We start from the raw sequence: 20,343 nt of genomic DNA on the forward strand, positions 1-20,343 counted from the left end.
AGGGGATTGTAGCAGAAAGCCTTAAACAATAAAGTATGGAAAATATACAACTCAACAAACAAACCATTTACTAAACAAATTATCAACATATGAAAGAATACATATGATAAAATAATAACCAAATCAGAGCTGGTGGACTGAGCAGATGTGCAAAAAGAGAGAAATTTAAGATTCCACAAGAGCATCTGTTGTAATTGCCGCACTTAATAAAAGTAAAGCCAGTACGTGCAAAGAACCGGCTTAATTTATATCAAGTCAAACTTGACCCTGCATGGAATTTAGTCCAAATTTACTCTCTTTTGTCATTGTGTAGTGTACAGCATTTAAGACAACTGAACAAGTCACACAGTAGCTGCATGTGCATGGATAACTAAAAGAAGCTTTTCCCATTTTTTCCAATTATTACACATGTTGTGAAAGAGGGAGTAATAAACTTATTTTGATTGCATGTGCTAGTCTGAGCTTTAAAGACAAGTATGAATCCAACAGATTTTGTCCCTTTTTAAAATGTAGAATATTTAAAAGAACCCCCCCCCAACTCACTGCATCCAGCTGAAATATTAATTGTAATACTTGCAAAATATATTTTCTTTCATTTTGACAATCACTGTGTTGATCCTGTTCTGTAATCTGCTGTCATTCCCCAAACATATGTTTTCTCTCCTGCTTTGTTTAACAGATTTCAACTTTGAAGCGGCAAGGGAGAACTCTGTATCCAACAGTGCCTGAAAATGCAGAGAGGGAGGCCCAGAGTCTGTTTGTCCAAGAGGTACGTGGATTTTAAAGGTCCTGCAAACACATTGTCTCAATCAGCTTCTTAGTTTAAGTAATAAATTCCTACGACATGAAATTTTCTGCCAAGATTTCATAGGAAAATATAAGAAGTGCTCACATATAACCAGATTTTTAAAAGGATTAGACAGGTGTAGTGACAAAAAGGAAAAATCTCCATAACTATATGCTTCATGTACGTACGATACAAAAATTAAGAAATAAAATATCAAGCATTATGACTTATTAAACAAGCATAGGCACTTAAATGAACTTATAAAGTTAAAAATAATCCTTGTAGGTGAAGTTATAGACTTGTAAAAAGCCTATAAATTTCCACATTAACTAAACACACATGGTACTTCACCACATTGACATTAATACGAGTCATTACCAAATTTATAACCTAATGTCAGCAGTAATTTAAACAGCATTGCACATATATGTCTGTGTGGTATATAAAACTGTTCCGAAAAGGCAGCAAGGTAAGTTAAAGATCATTTTTGAAGGTATAAATTCTGTTAACTTGTGTTTTCTTAGAGGTATGTGTTCTATCCAGAGGACACTCAGTGCAGTTAATGTCTACAATATTATCAATATCTGTGTTTTTGCTGTCAGTGTTTGCTTATAAAGCCGTCTGTGTGCTGGGTCTTGAACACGTCTGCTATCACCTGACTCACTGAGGCTTTCAGTTCATCTCAGTCTTTTTCAAATCTTAGTCTGTCGTAGCTGAACACGATGAAAATATGCTGCAGGAAAGAAATGCCAATTAGGATTATGAATTACACTTCAGCCTAGACACACTGTTTTAACTGTCACCTCCTCCAGTTCACCTCCTGTTCAGGTTGCATTTTGTCTCTCTGCAGGAGCAGTTCTTGTTAACGGCATGCATTTCTGTAAAACGGATACCGATGAGCTACTCCTATCACTGGCTCTAACAATGAACAGATGTCTCTCTTCCAAGGAAAGGGAGGACTGTGATACACTCCCTTTTGAGGGTTGGAAAAGCTGAGGTGGAGTCAGAATATGGTCATTATTTCTTAATTATCTCTAGAGAAAAAAAAACCTTTTTTTTGGTGTATTTTTCTGCATTTATTCGTCTGCGTATTTCACTAAAACTTCCTGTTAAGTTTTTATCTTTTTATTCAAAGCAGTTTATGATTAAGTGGTTGATCAATTAGGAGATTATAAAGGTCAGATTCAATCAAATCAAATTTTATTCCTTAAGCACTTTTCATGCCACGGGCAACACAAAGTGCTTTACAAGATAAAACCAAGTCATAAAGATGAACACAAACATTTGAAAACAAGACATTTAAGAACAATCAAAAAACATACTAAAGTTCTCTCCACACTCTCATATGCACACAAGGAGAGACAGCCCCCCCCCCCCCCCCCCCAATCACACAAGAAAAGAACTAAATGTTGTCAGAAAACACTGTAAACAGGAATGAATTATCCTTTAAGTCAGGTGAGCTCCCTCTCTGAATTCAGCATTAAAGCACAGTGGGGGGCGGGGGTTCCCAGTGCTGTTCAACTATCTCACATGCAGCTCTGATAAATTATTCTGCTTCGCCTCATCTTGGAGTACTTCTTTTTTAAGCTTTGCATACTTTGGCTCAGTCTTTCATCAGACGGTCCACCTTTTCTAAAGAAACAATCCAACAATTGTACCTACTTCATGCAATAACTGGTCAGGTGTGTGAGGAGATGAGAAAATAAAGTTGAAAACTTTACAAATTCTTCTAACCAAATGCCATTGTTTCTTTTTTGTAAAAGCACATGAGTGAAAGAACCTTTTCACTGCCTAAAGGAGGGAACATATTTAAAAAAACACACTACCATCTTGATATATAAATAATTTTTCTGTTGGCACAAGCTATTCCCAACACTGTAGAAATGATCAGGAGTGTAACAGTGTTTCTTATGGTGCATATTTCTTCACGTAGGCTGATGTCTAAATTGCTGCTGAATTGTGTTTTTGTTTCCTCAGTGCATCAAGACTTACAAGTCTGACTGGCATGTCGTCAGCTACAAGTATGACGACTACTCTGGCGATTTTCGTCAGCTTCCAAAGTAAGTCTGTATTCTAAATCCTCTGCTCGACTGTAAGCTGTACTCTCAGAAGCAACATCGTAATGTCCCCTGATACTGATATGATTGGCAAGTAAAAAAAGGTAGTCAGTAATATATGATTAGCAAAGATTTTAAACTGAAGCATTCCTTGCACACCTAGTCACACGGGACCTTCTGTTAAGGTCACAAAGACAAACTGTTGTTCCTTTTATTTCCTGCCTCTGACAAGATGCTGCTGTGACTTAATTCCAAGGAAACACAGGATACAAATAAGTCTCATTTCCCTGCAAAAGAGGGGTTCGCTTTTACAGCGTACTGCATGATTTACCAAATGCAGCCAGTGTGGAAACCACCCACATTGTCCAGAGATTGTGTCATCAGCTCCAGCTTCTTCCCTGAAGTATATTTATTGTATGGCTATCGTGTTAGAATATGAACTGACAGTGTCCTTCATGGTACAACTGTTGCCAAATGTTTTGTCACTTTTCTGAATCTGGGGAAGTTGAAAACAATGCAGCTTGACGCAGCGTGCCTGTTAAATGCTTTGCTGTTTTACAGTTAGTCATTTTTACTTTTGGCACGCATTCATTTTGCAGCAGGCAGGATTTCACCTTAACGTATTTCCATGAGCGGTCACTGTAGGTGCTGCGTTTCATCGTTCCTGGAATTTACATTTGCATTGTTCTCCTTTTTGGGTTTTTGAAAAAGCTACAAATACATTATCACTTTTTAAAAAAAGAGTCAAAAGATTATCTTAAAGCATCTTTGTTCTGCATGTGCTAGAAATATTTAGAAACTGAAAATTCTCTCTTTGACATGTAATAATGTGTGTTTTTTGTAGCAAAGCGTCCCGGCCTGATAAACTGGCTGTCCATGTATTTGAAGTGGACGAAGATGTGGATAAAGATGAGGTGAGTTTTCATCTTCCTCCTGAGTCTGGCCTTAACACTGAGAAGTAACATGTTTTAAAAAAAATCTTTAAGATGAGAAAAAAAAAAAAAACTTTTGTCTTTTGTTCTGTTTTTGAAAAAAATTGCATAAATCTTTAAAAAACAAACAAAAAAAAAAAACAGGAATTGACCGTAAAATAAGGTTTTCAGGTCTGTTGGTGTCTGTTTGAACTCTACATTGCAAAGACTCATGTCATACCCTGAAACACTACATCCTTCTTTTTCAACCAAGCATGTGTAGGATGGACTGAAGGAATCTGGAAAACTTTCTATTGTCTGAATGTAATATTTAGCCACTTGATAAGATAATTAGGAAATGTTAGACCTTTGCTGTTGCACCAAAAGAAACCTTTTCCCAGTTAGATGTGAAAGCAACATTTGGCTCTTTTCATCCTCTGCTAATTCATGTATGACAGAGTGGGGCGTGTAGTTTTGCAAAGATTAAGAGTATTTGTTTTCTTTGGAAATGCTTGTAGGAGTCTGCTACAAGGAATCTCATAAGTTACCTGACAAACACTCAGATTTGGTGGGAGTGTTCAAAACACCAAAGATAATACTAAGCTGTTGCAGAAACACGTTATCTGAAATTCTACATCACAAGGTCACGCATCTTCAGAAGGCGTAACACAATGATCCCATTCCACCCTCCCCACTGATGTTAAACTGTGCCTCCTGCAGGCAGGAAAAAACCCTTGGACATGAACTGAAATGCAACCTCTGACATGTTAGATGCTTCTTTTTCATTTGTGTATAAGTTAATGCTGATTTAAGTTAGGGATATGCATTAGATGTCAAAGTCCAAATTTGTTCTGCTCTGCTTCATTGTTCATTTTACCTTTTATTTAACCAGGAAAAGCAAGAATTTGTTCCAAATAATTACAAGATCCAAATAATTCAAGCCTGAAACTATTTTTTTTAAAAAGACAGCTTCATCTAAAATGGAAAGATGTGAAAATCGGCTGTTTATAATTGTGCACTACAACATTCAACACTGGTGACTTGAATCAAACCTTTTCTTTGTCAGTTACCGTGCATGAACAGTTCTCCTCTCTTCAGAGATATTAAACTCAGTGACTTTTCTCTCTGGTTTCTAGTAAACGCTGTCTAGACACTGATGACAACAAACTTTTCCAGGTGCTTTTCAATTCATTCTATAGTCCAACACACTGAACGTATTAAAAGTTTTTCCAGAGCTTTTAAAATCCTCTGTTGCTTTGTTAGAGTGAGAGAAGAAGAATTAGTGACACTGGAGCAGGAGGATGACATCCTGAAAGGCCATCCAGTCTTCTCTCTGCGTGGAACAGTCAGCACAGTTCCTGACTGTAGTGTTTTAAAGCCTTATTGTTTTAAAGTCTTAACTACCAAAGACACATCTTTTATACATGAAGGGATGATGTAAACCAGAACTGTGCTGTAGTTTGTCCCCATCTTCTCTGCTATCGTTTCATTCCTAATTAGTTTATTTTCCCAGCTCATGAAAGCAAGAGTGTCATGGTCGCTTTGTGTTTTGTCAAATGTGAAATGCATGAGCTTATAAACCATTTTAGGAGTGCTGTGTGAGATAAGTGATGTTCATGTGTTACATTGCTGTTCTGAAGATCTACATATTTATTTTGTTTGACAGTCATAGTTTGTTTTTAGTTCTTCTGTCTGCTTGTTTTCACTGAGACAGCCCTGCACAGAGTTGGGGTCTGTGTTTTCTCAAACCACAAGATTAAAGGCTTTTTGAACAGCGGGACAAGGTTTTGGCAGGATGCGCTAATTGATGACATGATATAATTATTATGATTCTCCATTGCAATAAAGCAAAAGGTCTTTGTAAAGCAAAATCTGTCGACAAAAGTCTATAGCTGCATTTTACAGTATTAGTATTGTTTTTTTCTTAAGGTCTTGGTGGGGATGGATCAGTATTAACCCATATTTATTTACCCATAGTACAAATTTTCTCCATAGGAATACAACTGTTGCAACTTACCAATATCACTGAAATGGTGTGAGACGTCCTATCAGTGGAAAGATGTGACTGTCCTTTCTTCCTATAAAGCTGATCATATCATTCCACTGTAATCATGGGACAAAATGCTGCCTTCAGCGTCACAAAAAAACACTCAGTCTTGGATATTCAGTATAATCAGGATTGTGTTTGTGTGTGTGTGTGTGTGTGTGTGTATATATATATATAATACACACACACACAAATATATTGGGGGTGGGAAAACAGAATAAAAAAATGAAAAGCATGATTTTCTTTTGCTTCACAATTTTAAAATTGATTTTTTTTTTTGTTAGAAAAAGCTTCTTTTTTTTTTTCTTTTTTCAAATGAATAAAAATAAGCTATTATGAATTTTTTGTAATTTTTATTGCTTTTAATTGATCTTTTTACTTGTCTTCTTGGGCACTATAACAGCAGAATGATGGTCCGGCTACTGTGGTGTTTTTTCCTAACTAAAATCAAGGAAAATGACGAGCAAAAGAAAGTTTTGTACATTTTTTTTTTTTTAATCTACAAAGATCAGCAATATCGAAGAATTGTATGAATCGCAATTTAAATCGAATCGGCACCCAAAAAAATCGGAATCAAATCGAATGGAATCAGGACAAAAGCCCATTGTCACAGCCCTCATAAATATATACTCACACTGATTCCTAGGGAGAATTTAGAGTGATCAGTCAGTCTAACATGCATGTCTTTGGATGGTGGGAGGAAGCTGGAATACCTGGAGAGAACCCACGCATACATGGAGAGAAACATGCAAACTCCACACAGAAGGGTTCACATTTTTTATCATAAATAATGGGAAGTATTTCCTGAAGTAATATTTAAACATGAGGCTTTCCAGCTTGCCACAAAGTGTTTTGCATTGTCTTTCCTTGTGTCTTTGTCTTCTGCAGGATACAGCCTCGCTAGGATCCCAGAAAGGCGGGATTTCCAAACATGGCTGGTTGTACAAAGGAAACATGAACAGTGCCATCAGCGTGACCATGAGGGTAAGAAACAGTGGTGGACCAATAAAGATGAAGAGCTGAATTTATTCAGGGTAACATCTCTGGGCATTATTAGCTGAAGCAGAAGCAAACAGCAGCCTTAGTGGAGTTTATTAGTTCATAGTTATTATTATTATCATTGATATTATTTATATACTGTATATACACAGAGCAAAGACAACCTTACTTTGATTACTCTTGGCAAACAGTAGATTCACACGTATATTTTAAAAGTAGACTACCTAACTGTCTAGCCATGTCGTTTTTACATCCGATTTTAACAAAAAAATGATAAACCGTGTATATTATGTTAGCAACAGACTGAGCCAGCTCATGATTATAGTATTATGAGCTGTTTATATCTGTTTCACTGGAACTGAGCAGCAGGTGTCCTCTAACTTTAACCAGATCATGAAAAAAATTATTTTTATTAGCAGATTTTTTTTATGACTGAAACAAAATCAAATCAAAGATACTTTATTCATCCCCAAGGGGAAATTCAGAGGTCCCAGACTGAAAGCAGAAAACACTGAATATGTGGACAGCTTTAAAGTGCTGATGCTAAGTTGTTGCTTTTCCATTTCTTGAGAGTCAAATGTTATTTCTTGTCATCATTTAAGTCATTCAAGAGGAGGTATTTCCATCTGACCCAGCTCGGAGACGGCTCGTATAATTTAAACTTCTACAAGGATGAGAAAATCTCCAAAGAGCCCAAAGGAACCATATTCCTGGACTCCTGCATGGGTGTTGTTCAGGTGCGTTTTCTGTTTTTTCCAGTCATCTCTTCCATGAAGGCAGTGATTGTTAAGGCGTATGGAACTGAAATGACCTGTTATATGCTCTGCCAAACAGGATATCCCTCCTAGGGGCCTTGTTTGCTTGCAATGTAAACTTCGACTTAAAATGTAGTTTACCAAGAATAAACTGACAAAACAGACAAAGCAGCTTCATATTCCCAATATTTTTGACTAGGTGTATTTCTCATGTTGTTAAAAAACAAAAAGCTGCAACAGGCAAACTGTCAAAATGAGTTGCTCTAACAATGGTGGACGGCTCCTGGAAGGTATCTGTGAAACACTCTTGTCTCCATTTCCATGAAACCTGAGCTCACTCCTCTCCAAGGTCACGTTTTTCTGCTGATGTTCAGGCAGTGAAACAAGGTGAATGCTGAGGTCTCACTTCTGAGTACTTTCCTCTGGCCTTGCAATCAATCTCACGTGCTCGCATCACGTTCTCACATCTGATTGTAGGCTGAACAACACCTCCCACCCCCCCTTCCAACTTTCCATGTGTGCCAAGTTACCCTGGATCCATTAGTCATCCATTTCTCACTCATACTTGGTGATGTGCATGTGTAGCCACAACCACACAACAACAGATGAGTGGGGGAGTGGGATATCATAATTAATGTTTGGTTTTTAAGCTGTAGAAAAAACTGTAACTGTAGAATCCCACTTTAGCCATTCAGCAGCAGTCTGCCGCCCTTTGAATGACCTAATCTCCACTGGAAGAAATGCTTCCATGAGTAGAACTGCAGATGTTTATGGTGCAGCTGGGATGGCAAATGAAGTGACTTCATCCTGAGCCTCAACCCACTCCTTTGATTTATTAGGACGCCAACAGATGCCTGAAATCCTATTTTAATCGAATGGCTACCATTCTCTGCAAACTAAAAAAGAACTAGTGAAAAGGCTGATCTTTTTTCTGCTCAGTCATTGTGTACATTGTGTACTGACACAATATTTGAAGAAAAATCATTTTAAAAGTTTTTTATTCTTTTGTGGATGTGTGTAGTTGTGTTTTCCAGGAGAGATGAGTCCTTCTGTCTGTCATAATGGTGATGATTAAGTTTGTTTTTTAAGACACCAGTTTTATTTCTGTCCTAAACACCCCTCCTCATGTTTACTCAGCCAGCTTGCAGATATGGACTTTTCCTCCCCATCACTCCCACTCTACTCTTTCTAAATTGCAGAAGAGTTTCATGGAAAAAGAACAGAATAAAAATCCCCCAGCTGCTGATATTTAACAGAGAACTTCCCCGTTTCCCTAAGAGAAAGACTGCTTGATTAATTCATTTACATCAGTGTCAGGGATCTGACCTCAGCCAACAAACTGCAGCTGGTTCAGCCCTGGTTGGTCATGAATTTGCTGTAAAACAGTAACTGGTCCAATGACATCACTATTGACGTCTTGTGGAGTTTCTCACTTCTCAGTAATGAAAAAACATAGCCTAAATTTTTTTTTACTTTGCTAAGTTTTTGTTTTCTGTCTGCTTTCCTCCCCTTGTGTCGTCCCTGCAGAATAACAAGGTTCGAAGGTTTGCTTTCGAGCTGAAGATGCAGGATAAAAGCACCTACCTGCTGGCTGCAGACAGTGAGACAGAGATGGAAGATTGGATCAACACGCTCAATAAGATCTTACACAGCAGTTTTGAGATTGCCATGCAGGAGAAGAGAAACGGAGACATTCATGATGGTGTGTCTTTGTTTCTTTTTTTTTTTTATTAAATGGAATATTTTGTTTTAATCAAAATATTATCCAACTTCTAGGCAAGATTGGGTATTCTACCTGAAAACAATCATTTCTCAGTTATTAAAAAGCAGCTTTGTATATAACCACCTTGCCAAAATATGTGGATAATATCAGTGTTATGGTTTAGTCTAGTATATTTGGATTATATGTATCTGCCAATAGACTCAATAAGCACTCCTGAACAATAAATTGGTGGCATCCCTTAGATTTATTACAGTCTTGTTCAAACATTACCCTTAAATTTACTCTGTGTCTTTTTAAACTGCCTCAAATGACTTGAGTTGTCATTAAAGCAGCAATTACAGGAAGTGCAGCGGTGGTGTTATTAGTTAGGTGAAAATCATTACTATATCCACAAAATCCACAAATTATTATCAGTTAACTTATCCTGAGATACTGTATGTAGGAGATGTTTTAAACCTGCCCATCCTCATCCTTGCTTATTCCTCCTCTCCCCTCCCTGGCCCTGAAAACACTGTGTGAGGGGACGCGATACCAGACCACCCAAGCTTTTAAGGCTCACCTCCCGTCTCACAAGAGGCTTAGCTATGTAGTATCAAGGCTGGTTGTCTTGCATAAAATGCTCCACTAATCTTTCTAACTCCTCAGCTTTTATCAATTATCCTGTGCTTGAAGAGAAAAAAAAACAGATTCAGCTTGAAGATGTCAGAAAGCTTTGTTGTAATTTTCCAGTTAGAAAGAAGTCTGGTTTCTCCCCCTAAATCCCAACTGATTCCAGCTCAGTTCAATAAGTGTTTTTGGAACTTTCACATGTCAGTGAAGGATTAACAAAGTTTTACATTGTGGTGTGAGATTTGTTTGTTTATTTAACTTGTCGCATTCATTGGGAATTTTGCCTTTCTCTTATAGATGATGATCTTGGAAAGTCAGACAGTTCCTCTGGCAGCATGGACAGCTTTCAGGTAGGTCCTACTTTCTCAGTTGCATGTCCATGAACTCAGAGGAGCTCCACATTTCTGTTTCTATTTAAAGGAAAAATTAAAGCTCACAAACATGTGTCTTCAATTTAGGGTTAAGGAATACACACCTAACTTTTCAGTGATTCTTTTATTTATTTATTTTTTAGACCTGTTGGTCCTCTCAGGATTATATGAAATCTGATTTTTCCACTCAGACTGTTAATTGGGTTTTGTCAAAAACCAAAGCTATAAATTAAATATTAGGCCCTTGAACATACATGCAGCAACATCAGTAACGTATTCAATAGAGGAAAAAGCTGTCACTTTGACAAAGGGACAAGAGTTCCACAGATTGTTGATTGTTAGAAAAAGTAGGAAATTAAATGCTTTAATGGCTGAAGACTTAAAGATAAAAAAGGACATGGAGTGTTTTAGAGCAATGCTCTGCACAACACTACACAACATATTCGCATGGAAAGTAAGGACAGAAACCAACTTGACAGGTTACACTGTGCTCCGTGAAGCTAATGCTGGCACTGCTGATGGTGCATGATTTATTTCTAAAATATGAAGGCTCTCTTCCATTTACGTGCAAATAAGAGGAAATAGTCTGATGATAACACCAAATGAAGGTGTAATTATACTCAATTTGTCTTTTGATTTATAAAGTACATTGCTTCCCCTTTAGAGCACAAGAGATATAGAGTCAAGGATGAGAAATGAGACCAGGTTAAAGCTGTTCACCCTGGACCCGGACACACAGGTAATACGCCTTCACGCACCACAGAGTTCACCTATTTTACAATATAATGCTTGCTAATGAAAATAATTAATAATGAATACCTTTGATTGGATATTTGTAGAAGCTTGACTTCTCAGGAATAGAACCAGATGTGAAGCAGTTTGAAGAGAAGTTTGGCAAGCGTGTTCTGGTGAACTGCAACGACCTCTCCTTTAATCTGCAAAGCTGTGTGGCAGAGAATGAGGAGGGACCAACAACAAATGTAAGGCTGACGTCTTTTATCACAATAACCTCGAAATAACAGACATATCATTACCCGCATCACTTGAGTTAGATAAGAAGGCTTGTTACAGTGGCTGGATGGCCGCTCTTATTTCTGAATTGCTCCGGGACTCCTGTTGGCATAGCAACCAGGCTATTTGCTCAGGAATGGTCGACAATCTTTGTAATGAAGTTTGATGTCCTGCTGTCCCTCCCAGCAGAAACCTCCTATTAAAATCTCAACATGTTCCTTCATCGGCTCCCATTGCTTTAGATTAACCACATAAACGAGACTAACTTTTAGCCTACTGATGGGCATTCTGAGAACACAGCTGGTATGGTCCCAGTCGCCTGTGTTTTTCTTTGTGTTTACATGCAGTAGCACAGTGCCAGATCCTGTGTATTAAACCGTTGCTGCAGATATTTTTTTCTTTTGTGAAAATACTTTCAAATTTTTTTCTAAAAAAAGCTAAAGTTTATTTAGTACTGGCTACCTGAGCCTGATGTTTATCAGTCTAATTCAGAGTTGCTGTCTTTCTAGGTGGAGCCCTTCTATGTCAGCCTGGCGCTGTTTGATATTCAGAATGGCAGAAAAATCTCTTCTGACTTCCACGTCGACTTAAACCACCCGTCTGTCAGAGGTATGGTGCCCAATAACAGCAGCCAGTTCATGAACGGAGGGGGTGACACTGGTCCGGAGGGGCAGCAGCCGATCCGTGGACTGCCAGAAGCAGCCTTGCAGTATCCCAAACAGGTAAAGGAGAAAAGGAAGAAGAGAAACTGAAACACTACTACCTACTTATAACTACTCAAATCTGTTTTTAAAAAAATGAAATCTAACATTGTGGTTGTGTCTACAGGGAGTGTTCTCAGTAACATGCCCTCACCCAGATATCTTCCTGGTGGCCCGCATTGAGAAGGTGCTGCAGGGGGGAATCAACCACTGTGCCGAGCCATACATGAAAAGTTCAGACTCCACAAAGGTACGGAGGCAACACGTTCCTCCAAACTCAGCAGATTCCATCACATTATTCCACATTATACACTGATATTCATCCCTGTTTGTTACTGCTGACTGGCACTCAACACAAGCATTGATCTTGGCTCCACAAATGTAGTTTTGCACCGTGAAGGGAGAAAGTAGTTGTTATCCAGGCATGTATTCTCATGTGTATACCTGTGTTCAGACTGGGAGCAAGCTGAATGCTGTCACAGCGCTGCTTGTGTGTTTGTGAGTTGAAATCGTGGTGTGTATCTGTTTTCCACTAGGTGGCACAGAAGGTCCTAAAAAATGCCAAGCTGGCATGCAGTCGTCTGGGCCAGTATAAGATGCCTTTTGCCTGGGCAGCGAGGTGAGTTTTGTTTGTACAGCTTGGTCTGGTTTTCTGCCACATTCCACTTTGGTTTTCACATTAAAAGCATTGAATTTATCTTCAATATTTTATGAAACAACGACCAAGTTGCTGTCTCAGCTCTCTCAAATGAAGCAATTTAAAAATAATAATAATTCTAAACCTATTAATGAATAGGCATTTTACATTGTCTCACTATATTAAAGATTTGTCCCTGTTTCTGTTAAATTTTACAGGCTAAACAAACATGATGCATTAATCCATCTAGGAAATTAAGATCTATTAATAGTAAACCTTTTCCCATCTACTGATTAATGACCATCTATAAACCGTTGTTTGTGCAAACATGAATATACAGTCGTAAGTGCAGAACTGGAGCTATATTTCCTGACTTTTTTTTCTTGTTTTCTTGCAGACCTCTTTTCAAAGATGCTTCAGGGACACTTGACAAAAGTGCTCGCTTCTCAGCTCTGTACAGGCAGGACAGCAACAAACTGTCCAACGACGACATGCTCAAACTACTGGCCGATTTCAGAAAGTTAGTAACGTTTCGACGGGTGCACTCTGCTGTAAAAACACTGAGTAGTCTTACAGATGTGTTGGATGGAAAATATCTGCCTATAAGTTGTACTTTGGAAAAATTGTGCTCTGTCTTAAAGACTAAGATCTTTGCTCACATCTGTTAGTGTACTCATTCAGTCTTTGTGCATTTTTAGACAATGAGCCTGCTTCTTAATCAGTCTGGCAGATCCTTAACTTGACTTTGTTTTTGTTTTTTTCACTCTTTAGACCAGAGAAAATGGCCAAGCTGCCTGTAATCCTGGGAAACCTCGATGTTACCATTGACAGCGTAGCCCCTGACTTGACAAGTAAGCCCTCTTAAGTTCACTGCTTGAACCCAACAGAAGAGATGAAAGCTGTTCTTACTCAAACAGACTGGTCAGATTGTCTGCAGGCTGTTTATTTGGTCTAAATCTCTCCTGCTTCTGTGTATAGATTGTGTTACCTCATCCTACATTCCTGTGAAGCAGTTTGATGTCAGTGAGAAGAACAACATCTTCCATGAAGTGGAGGAGTTTGTGCCGTGCATTGCCAAATGTTCTCAGCCTTTCACCGTCTACAACAATCACCTCTATGTCTACCCAAAGCACTTGAAATATGACAGCCAGAAGTCGTTTGCAAAGGTATAACAATCCTTCATTTTACTGCGTTATTTTATGCAGGTGTGGGAAATTGAGTTACTTTCTTTTTAAGAGGGAGTCTGTGTACAGACTCTCCACCAACTTTTCCTAATTGGTACTTGTCTGATGAGCTAAAGCTGCAGCTCTTTCTCTCACGGTGTTGTAAAATAAACTAATTTAGCTTGTTTTGTCTTTCCTTAGGCGAGAAATATAGCTGTTTGCATTGAGTTCAGGGACTCTGATGACGAAGAAGCTGTTTCCCTTAAGGTAAATATGTGCTGCAAGTGTCCAGTAATGTTCTAGAGGAGAGTACCACCATGTAACTATACTGATACACCATTTTTGTCATGCCTCAGTGCATCTACGGGCGACCTGGAGGACCTTTGTTTACCAAAAATGCCTTTACCTCAGTATTACATCACCAGCACAACCCTGAATTCTACGATGAAGTGAGACACCTCGTAACTTGCCTTTTACGATTGCTCATGACTGCCACATATGTAAAGTTGTATCGTTTCTATGAAATAATGGTGAGAACGGATGACTTTCTTGTGCTCTTAGATTAAGATTGAGTTGCCTACACAGCTGCATGAGAAGCATCATCTGCTCTTCACCTTGTACCATGTGAGCTGCGATAGCAACAGCAAGGCCAGCACCAAAAAGAGAGACCTGATTGAGACGCAAGGTAAACACACTTACTACACTGTCGTTACTGTTGCCACAGGTGTTAGCTGACTATGTTCTCCCCTTTGTCTGTACCCAGTGGGTTACGCCTGGCTTCCCTTGCTGAAGGATGGCCGGGTGATCATGAATGAGAGTCACATCCCTGTTGCTGCTAACCTGCCTGCTGGATACCTCAGCTGTCAGGAGGGAGCCAGCAAGGTAGAGCGCATCCTCAATTTTACTTTTGATAGTTTGAGTTAAAATGCTATGAGCTGCTTTCATTTTAAATGTTTTTATTGGAGGGTCAGTTAGTCATAAAACTCATTTTCTCCTTATGAGTTGCACTGTCACCATAGAAAGGTCACAAGAACCTTGTGTATTCACATGATTGGAGAAGCATCTTTGCGTGGGCTGTATAAATTTGGGTAGTTGTCCATGCTACAGAGTTCTTTTCAGGGTGGAAAAGAAAATTCATTATACAGTAAGGTTGTGCATATACAGCGTCAAAAGATCAGTATGATCTGTTTTTTTAACGTCACTGTTGTGAAAATGAACTGCAGGTCTAGTAATGGCATTGTATCATTTATTAGAAGAGCAATTTAAATATGGAAAAAGATACATAAAGCTAGAAAAGCACTCAGAGAGCGCAGACCTCCACCAAGCAACTCATTTCCACCCTGGTTCTGAAGAATCCTTTTAAAAATTCCTGTGTCCAAAATTCCTTCCAGATCACTCCCCAAATTTAATGGAGACGTTCTCAGAAAAGAATTCACAAATATTTTGAGTGAAGTTTCTAACAAACAGACCAGCAGAGAGACAGACAGACATAAACACAGGGAAAAATATGACCTCTTTGGCAGAGGTAAACATGGAAAAGCAATTCAGAAGTTAATAAAGGTGAAGGAAGATCATCAAATAATGTACAAAACACTTTTTTCAATTCTCACTTTTGTTTATTCTTTAATTGTGCTATCTTTAAATTTACAGAAATATTCTTTCAAAGATAATTCTTTGATGTGTGCAACCCAATATAGCTCCATTATCTGCATTATTGCCATCCTGAAGAGACCATCTGAGAGTCTTTTACAGCCACTGTTTCTCTCTCCTTGGAGCACATTTAATAATGTCCAGCCTGTTATCCAGCCTGTATTAAAGGGAAGCTCTGCGCAACCACAGCCCTTGTTGGACATGAGTTTTCACACACCTGTGGAGAGCATGAAGGTCCTAATGAAACATAAATCTTCACTTTTATTTTGTCATGTTACAGCATGTAGGTCCTGAGATCAAATGGGTCGATGGAGGCAAGCCCCTATTCAAGGTGTCCACTCACCTCGTGTCCACCGTCTACACTCAGGTTAGTCTTAGAAAAACTATTGATTCATTTGTATCCATTTACTCCATGTTTGTTCCTCTTTGTAGCAACACTGCTTCATAAAAAGAACTCCTGTGTTTTCTGTTTCAGGATCAGCATTTACATAATTTCTTTCATCACTGTCAGAGCATTGCATCAGGAGCCCAGGTATCAGGAGGAGAGCTGGTCAAATTCCTGAAGGTAAAGCCGTCCCTGTCGGGTAGCACCATAAAGACACAACTTAACTTGATCCCCTGGTTTCATGTATTTTCAGTGAGAGTGTATTTCAGTAAATAAATAAGGCAAGAAGAACATTTCAAAAGTTTACAAAGGCATTCATTAAATAGATGCTGGAGCTAAAAACTTGGCTTTTGTTTTGGTCCTGAATGTCTCAAATTGACTGTGTCACACAACAACTAAGAGCCAAAATACTGCTTTTGAAGCCTTTACTGTGTTTTCCGGTTTCCCGGTTTAACACTGGTTAACACAGTCCAAGCAGACTGGACATAACAGCTGTCTAGAAAACCAAAGAAGACACAGGACTCACACAATCAGATTTCTGGCTTTATTACAGATAAATTTATGATACTTCACAGACAATGCTGAACGTTTGTCTTTATTATTTTCATGTAATGTAGTTCACTTAATCTGCTATCTTGAGAAATACTGCCAGAGAAACTTAAAATACTGCACTGAATCACAGCAACACCACACTCCACCAATGTTGACACAAAGTCTGTTTGTATTTGCATCCACTGTGTAACCATGTGCGCTGCCCGGCATGAAAGCAGAAATAATGGGTGACAACTGCAGTTTTCTGAAGAAATGTGGCATTTTTCTGTCCCTCACTTTGTTATAATTTGCAATCTTAACTCTTCCTCATATTCACCATTAAACCACAGACTGTCAAACATGGCTGATGCTGAGTCAGATGGAAGGAAATGTACTTTTTTGTGTGCTTTAGCTTGCCAACAGTGCATTCTTCTGGACAGTTTTTGCAGAACTTGTTTCTCTGCCAAGCATACTAAATTTATTTACCTGCAGAGGCCAAGCTGATGCCAGTAAATCTGTCACAAGTCCTCCCCTGGTTGGCATATTTCTTGCTCTAGCTGTTAGATTCTTCCTTTTTTCCTTCACTAATTCTCAATTCATGGGAATTGCTATTTTTTTCCTCCTTTGGTGAACATTGATACAGAAAGCATCCCTTGGTTCAGTGCATGTGCCGAATTCTAATGTAAACACAGCGGCGAATACAAACAACAGCCTGAGGGTCAAACAGCAGGTCAGCTTTGGTGGATGGCAGCTCGCCATTTGTGTCAGCAGGCTTATGCTAGTTTCCTCTGCAAACACATCAATGTTTGAGTATCTGGGGATATTGCAGTTTCATGTCACTAGATGATATAATTGGTCACTAGCCCAGTTCTCTTTACTCATGTCATCTCTTATTAAATTTGTCTTGTTACATACAATAGTTACTGGCAGTCTTTCATACCTTATTCATTTTACATTATGTGATTTTTATTTATTTATTTATTAATTTTTTTCCTTTTTATTCATGTTTCCCTGACATTTTGCCCACAGAGTCTGCATGCCATGGAGACTCATGTGATGATCAAGTTCCTGCCAACCATCCTCAATCAACTGTTCAGGGTCTTGACCAGCGCCACCCAAGAGGATGTGGCAGTCAACGTCACCAGGCAAGTCCCTGACATGTTCCTTGATATTGCAGTGTGTTAAATTGCAAACAATGTCATGAATTTATGATTAAAATAAAGCTACATTTCAGTACTGTAGAAGCTAAATCAATTAGTAGCATCAGATTTTTTGGTGATTGTGCCAGTAAATGATTGATTTAAGTTATGTTTATGATCTGATAGACCTGTCACCACAGTTGCAGCAGCAGAGTTCTTGTGCACAGGGTATCACAATTCATAAAAACCTCCTCACTCATCCTATTTTCTTGCACTGTTCTCTATTAGAGTCATGATTCACATTGTAGCCCAGTGCCACGAAGAAGGCTTGGAGCACTATCTCCGCTCTTATGTGAAGGTAAAACTCGTATGTCTGTTCCATTAGAACTGCATTAAGTCTCTGCACTGGAGGACTAACATGTATCTTTGCATGCAGTTTGTATTCAGGACTGAGCCATACACATCCTCCACCAACCGAACAGTGCATGAAGAATTAGCTAAAGCCATGACTGCAATCCTGAAACCTTCCACTGACTTCCTGACGAGTAACAAGTTGCTCAAGGTAACAGTTTAGTTCAGTTTTAAATCATTTCCCACTGTGTAATTAGAAATAAAAGTTTTTTCTATATTGTTCTCTGACCAATGCCTACGTCCCCTGCAGTACTCCTGGTATTTCTTTGAGGCCTTAGTCAAGTCCATGGCTCAGTACTTGATTGAAAGCTGTAAAGTGAAGGTAAGTTTACCAAAGTGCATCTACCAGACTATGCACACCACTCAGACTTATGTTGTGAACTGGGGTTTTTTATGTTAAATGAGATCATTAGTACTGTGTTTGCATCCATCAGCTGTCCAGGAATCAGCGCTTCTCAGCATCCTTCCATCACACTGTGGAGACTCTGGTCAACATGATGATGCCACACATCACCCAGAAGTACAAGGACAACCTGGATGCTGCTCGGAATGCCAATCACAGCCTGGCAGTCTTCATCAAGGTGGAGAGAGCTTTTAAACCACCGCCCATACATAATGACTCATCTACCTTATATTTAGTTTCTTTAAATGTTTGCTAAAAAAAATAATGACAAGAGAGCTTTTTCTTTCATTCTTCAGCGCTGCTTCAATCTGATGGATCGAGGCTTTGTGTTCAAGCAGATCAACAACTATATAAACTGCTTTATGCCTGGAGATCCAAAGGTATAAAAAGACATAGATGCAAATTGCATGAGTGCCTGTTTGTATAAGTGAGATTTTATTAAACATTCTGATAATCCAGGCATTGGATTGTGTTACATTTATGGTGCTTCTATTGTTTCTGTTGTTTTTGCCTGCAGACACTGTTTGAGCTCAAATTTGAATTCCTGCGTGTTGTGTCCAACCACGAGCACTTCGTGCCCCTGAATCTACCCATGCCATTTGGAAAGGGGAGGATACTGAGGTTTCAAGGTGACAAAAATCCATTCATACAACTTAGTGGCGCCCTCACAGTTTGCTTGAACTGGATTTGTTAAAGAAGAATAATAAGAATATAATAATTGCCATTGTTTGTCTGCCTTTTGACAAAATGCACTTCTTTTTTTTTTTTTGTTTTCTTCAATTAGCTTTATTCATATGATACAGTGGAGTCATATGATACTCCAGTAGGTAGGTGCAAGGAGTGCTGCTTGCATGTCATGTCAAAACACGGCAGATTAATATATGATCATTCATCACTGAAGATGAGATCTTGAAGTAGTTTGGGGTTTATGAGTAGTGATGAGAGATCTGTTTATATTCTTTTACTGCAGACAAATCAGATGCGTCTTTTAACCAACTTTTCCAAACCTGGCGGTTTATAATACCAGTTTGGAAAAGATTTAAGTAGACAAAATCACATTTTTGTTGGAATCTGTGTATATGTGTGATTTGGGATCTTCTTCATCCATCTTATATACTGTTAGAAACCATCTGTGAACCGCTGCTGCTGTTCCACACAAGCTTAAGTTTTGTTTGTCTTTTCACACTATTGGTCTCCAACAGGCTGCACGGTGGCGCAGTGGTTAGCACTGTGGCCTCACAGCAAGAAGGTCGGTTTGGTCAGTGGCCTTTCTGTGTGGAGTTTGCATGTTCTCCCCGTGTATGCGTGGGTTCTCTCCGGGTACTCCGGCTTCCTCCCACCTTCCAAAAAACACATGCATGATAGGTTGATTGGTCACTCTAAATTGCCCCTAGGAATGAGTGTGAGCGTGAGTGGTTGTTCGTCTCTCTGTGTGTGGCCCTGCGATGGACTGGCGAGCTGTCCAGGGTGTACCCTGCCTGTCGCCCAAAGCCGGCTGGGATAGGCTCCAGCTTCCCCGCGACCCTGAATTGGAATAAGCGGTTCGGAAAATGAATGAATGAATGAATGGTCTCCAACAATCTGTCTTTCACACAGGGGCAATCTGTCAAACTTGAAAGTCTGAGCTTGTCTCTGTGTCTTTTTATTTGTCTTCATACAGACTGTTTGGTAATAGTCAAAAAGTCTAGCTTTTAGTCGTGGCAACAATCACTATCCTTCCCAGCCTTTCATGTTCTCATATTATTAATCACAATGCATAGATATTAAAATCACATATGTACATTTAATCATCATTTTAGGCTCTTTGTGACTTCATCCCCTCTCATTAGTCAGTCATAATTCCTCATTATCTTCTTTCTGCCTTACAGACCTCCAGTTGGATTACTCGCTGACAGATGACTTCTGTAAAAACCACTTTCTGGTCGGGCTTCTGCTCAGGGAGGTGAGCGCAGCCCTGCAGGAGTTCAGGGAGATTCGTCAGATCGCCATCCAGGTGCTGAAGAACCTGATGATTAAACACACATTTGATGACCGCTACTCCTCTAAGGTACGT

General features: G+C 39.0%; 1 protein-coding gene across 3 annotated transcripts in view; it reads left to right on the forward strand.

The window, feature by feature from the left end:
• Window positions 1-20,343, forward strand: part of LOC306766281 (dedicator of cytokinesis protein 9) — a gene marked incomplete at its 5' end in the record, with an annotated part of 72,201 nt that overhangs the window by 35,861 nt on the left and 15,997 nt on the right. For all 3 annotated transcript variants that reach the window (XM_079253940.1, XM_079253941.1, XM_079253942.1), the window contains 29 exons: window positions 680-769; window positions 2,765-2,847; window positions 3,689-3,758; window positions 6,691-6,786; window positions 7,404-7,538; window positions 9,084-9,258; window positions 10,186-10,238; window positions 10,924-10,998; window positions 11,099-11,239; window positions 11,780-11,992; window positions 12,099-12,221; window positions 12,508-12,590; window positions 13,006-13,128; window positions 13,380-13,459; window positions 13,587-13,774; window positions 13,973-14,038; window positions 14,128-14,220; window positions 14,333-14,456; window positions 14,535-14,653; window positions 15,702-15,788; window positions 15,897-15,986; window positions 17,367-17,482; window positions 17,765-17,834; window positions 17,913-18,038; window positions 18,138-18,209; window positions 18,322-18,468; window positions 18,587-18,670; window positions 18,808-18,919; window positions 20,159-20,337. In XM_079253940.1, coding sequence (XP_079110066.1) covers window positions 680-769; window positions 2,765-2,847; window positions 3,689-3,758; window positions 6,691-6,786; window positions 7,404-7,538; window positions 9,084-9,258; window positions 10,186-10,238; window positions 10,924-10,998; window positions 11,099-11,239; window positions 11,780-11,992; window positions 12,099-12,221; window positions 12,508-12,590; window positions 13,006-13,128; window positions 13,380-13,459; window positions 13,587-13,774; window positions 13,973-14,038; window positions 14,128-14,220; window positions 14,333-14,456; window positions 14,535-14,653; window positions 15,702-15,788; window positions 15,897-15,986; window positions 17,367-17,482; window positions 17,765-17,834; window positions 17,913-18,038; window positions 18,138-18,209; window positions 18,322-18,468; window positions 18,587-18,670; window positions 18,808-18,919; window positions 20,159-20,337 — 3,213 coding nt within the window. The remainder of the gene's footprint in view (window positions 1-679; window positions 770-2,764; window positions 2,848-3,688; window positions 3,759-6,690; window positions 6,787-7,403; window positions 7,539-9,083; window positions 9,259-10,185; window positions 10,239-10,923; window positions 10,999-11,098; window positions 11,240-11,779; window positions 11,993-12,098; window positions 12,222-12,507; window positions 12,591-13,005; window positions 13,129-13,379; window positions 13,460-13,586; window positions 13,775-13,972; window positions 14,039-14,127; window positions 14,221-14,332; window positions 14,457-14,534; window positions 14,654-15,701; window positions 15,789-15,896; window positions 15,987-17,366; window positions 17,483-17,764; window positions 17,835-17,912; window positions 18,039-18,137; window positions 18,210-18,321; window positions 18,469-18,586; window positions 18,671-18,807; window positions 18,920-20,158; window positions 20,338-20,343) is intronic.

This window comes from Telmatherina bonti (assembly GCF_933228915.1).
Source record: "Telmatherina bonti genome assembly, chromosome: 15".
Lineage (NCBI taxonomy): Eukaryota > Metazoa > Chordata > Actinopteri > Atheriniformes > Telmatherinidae > Telmatherina > Telmatherina bonti.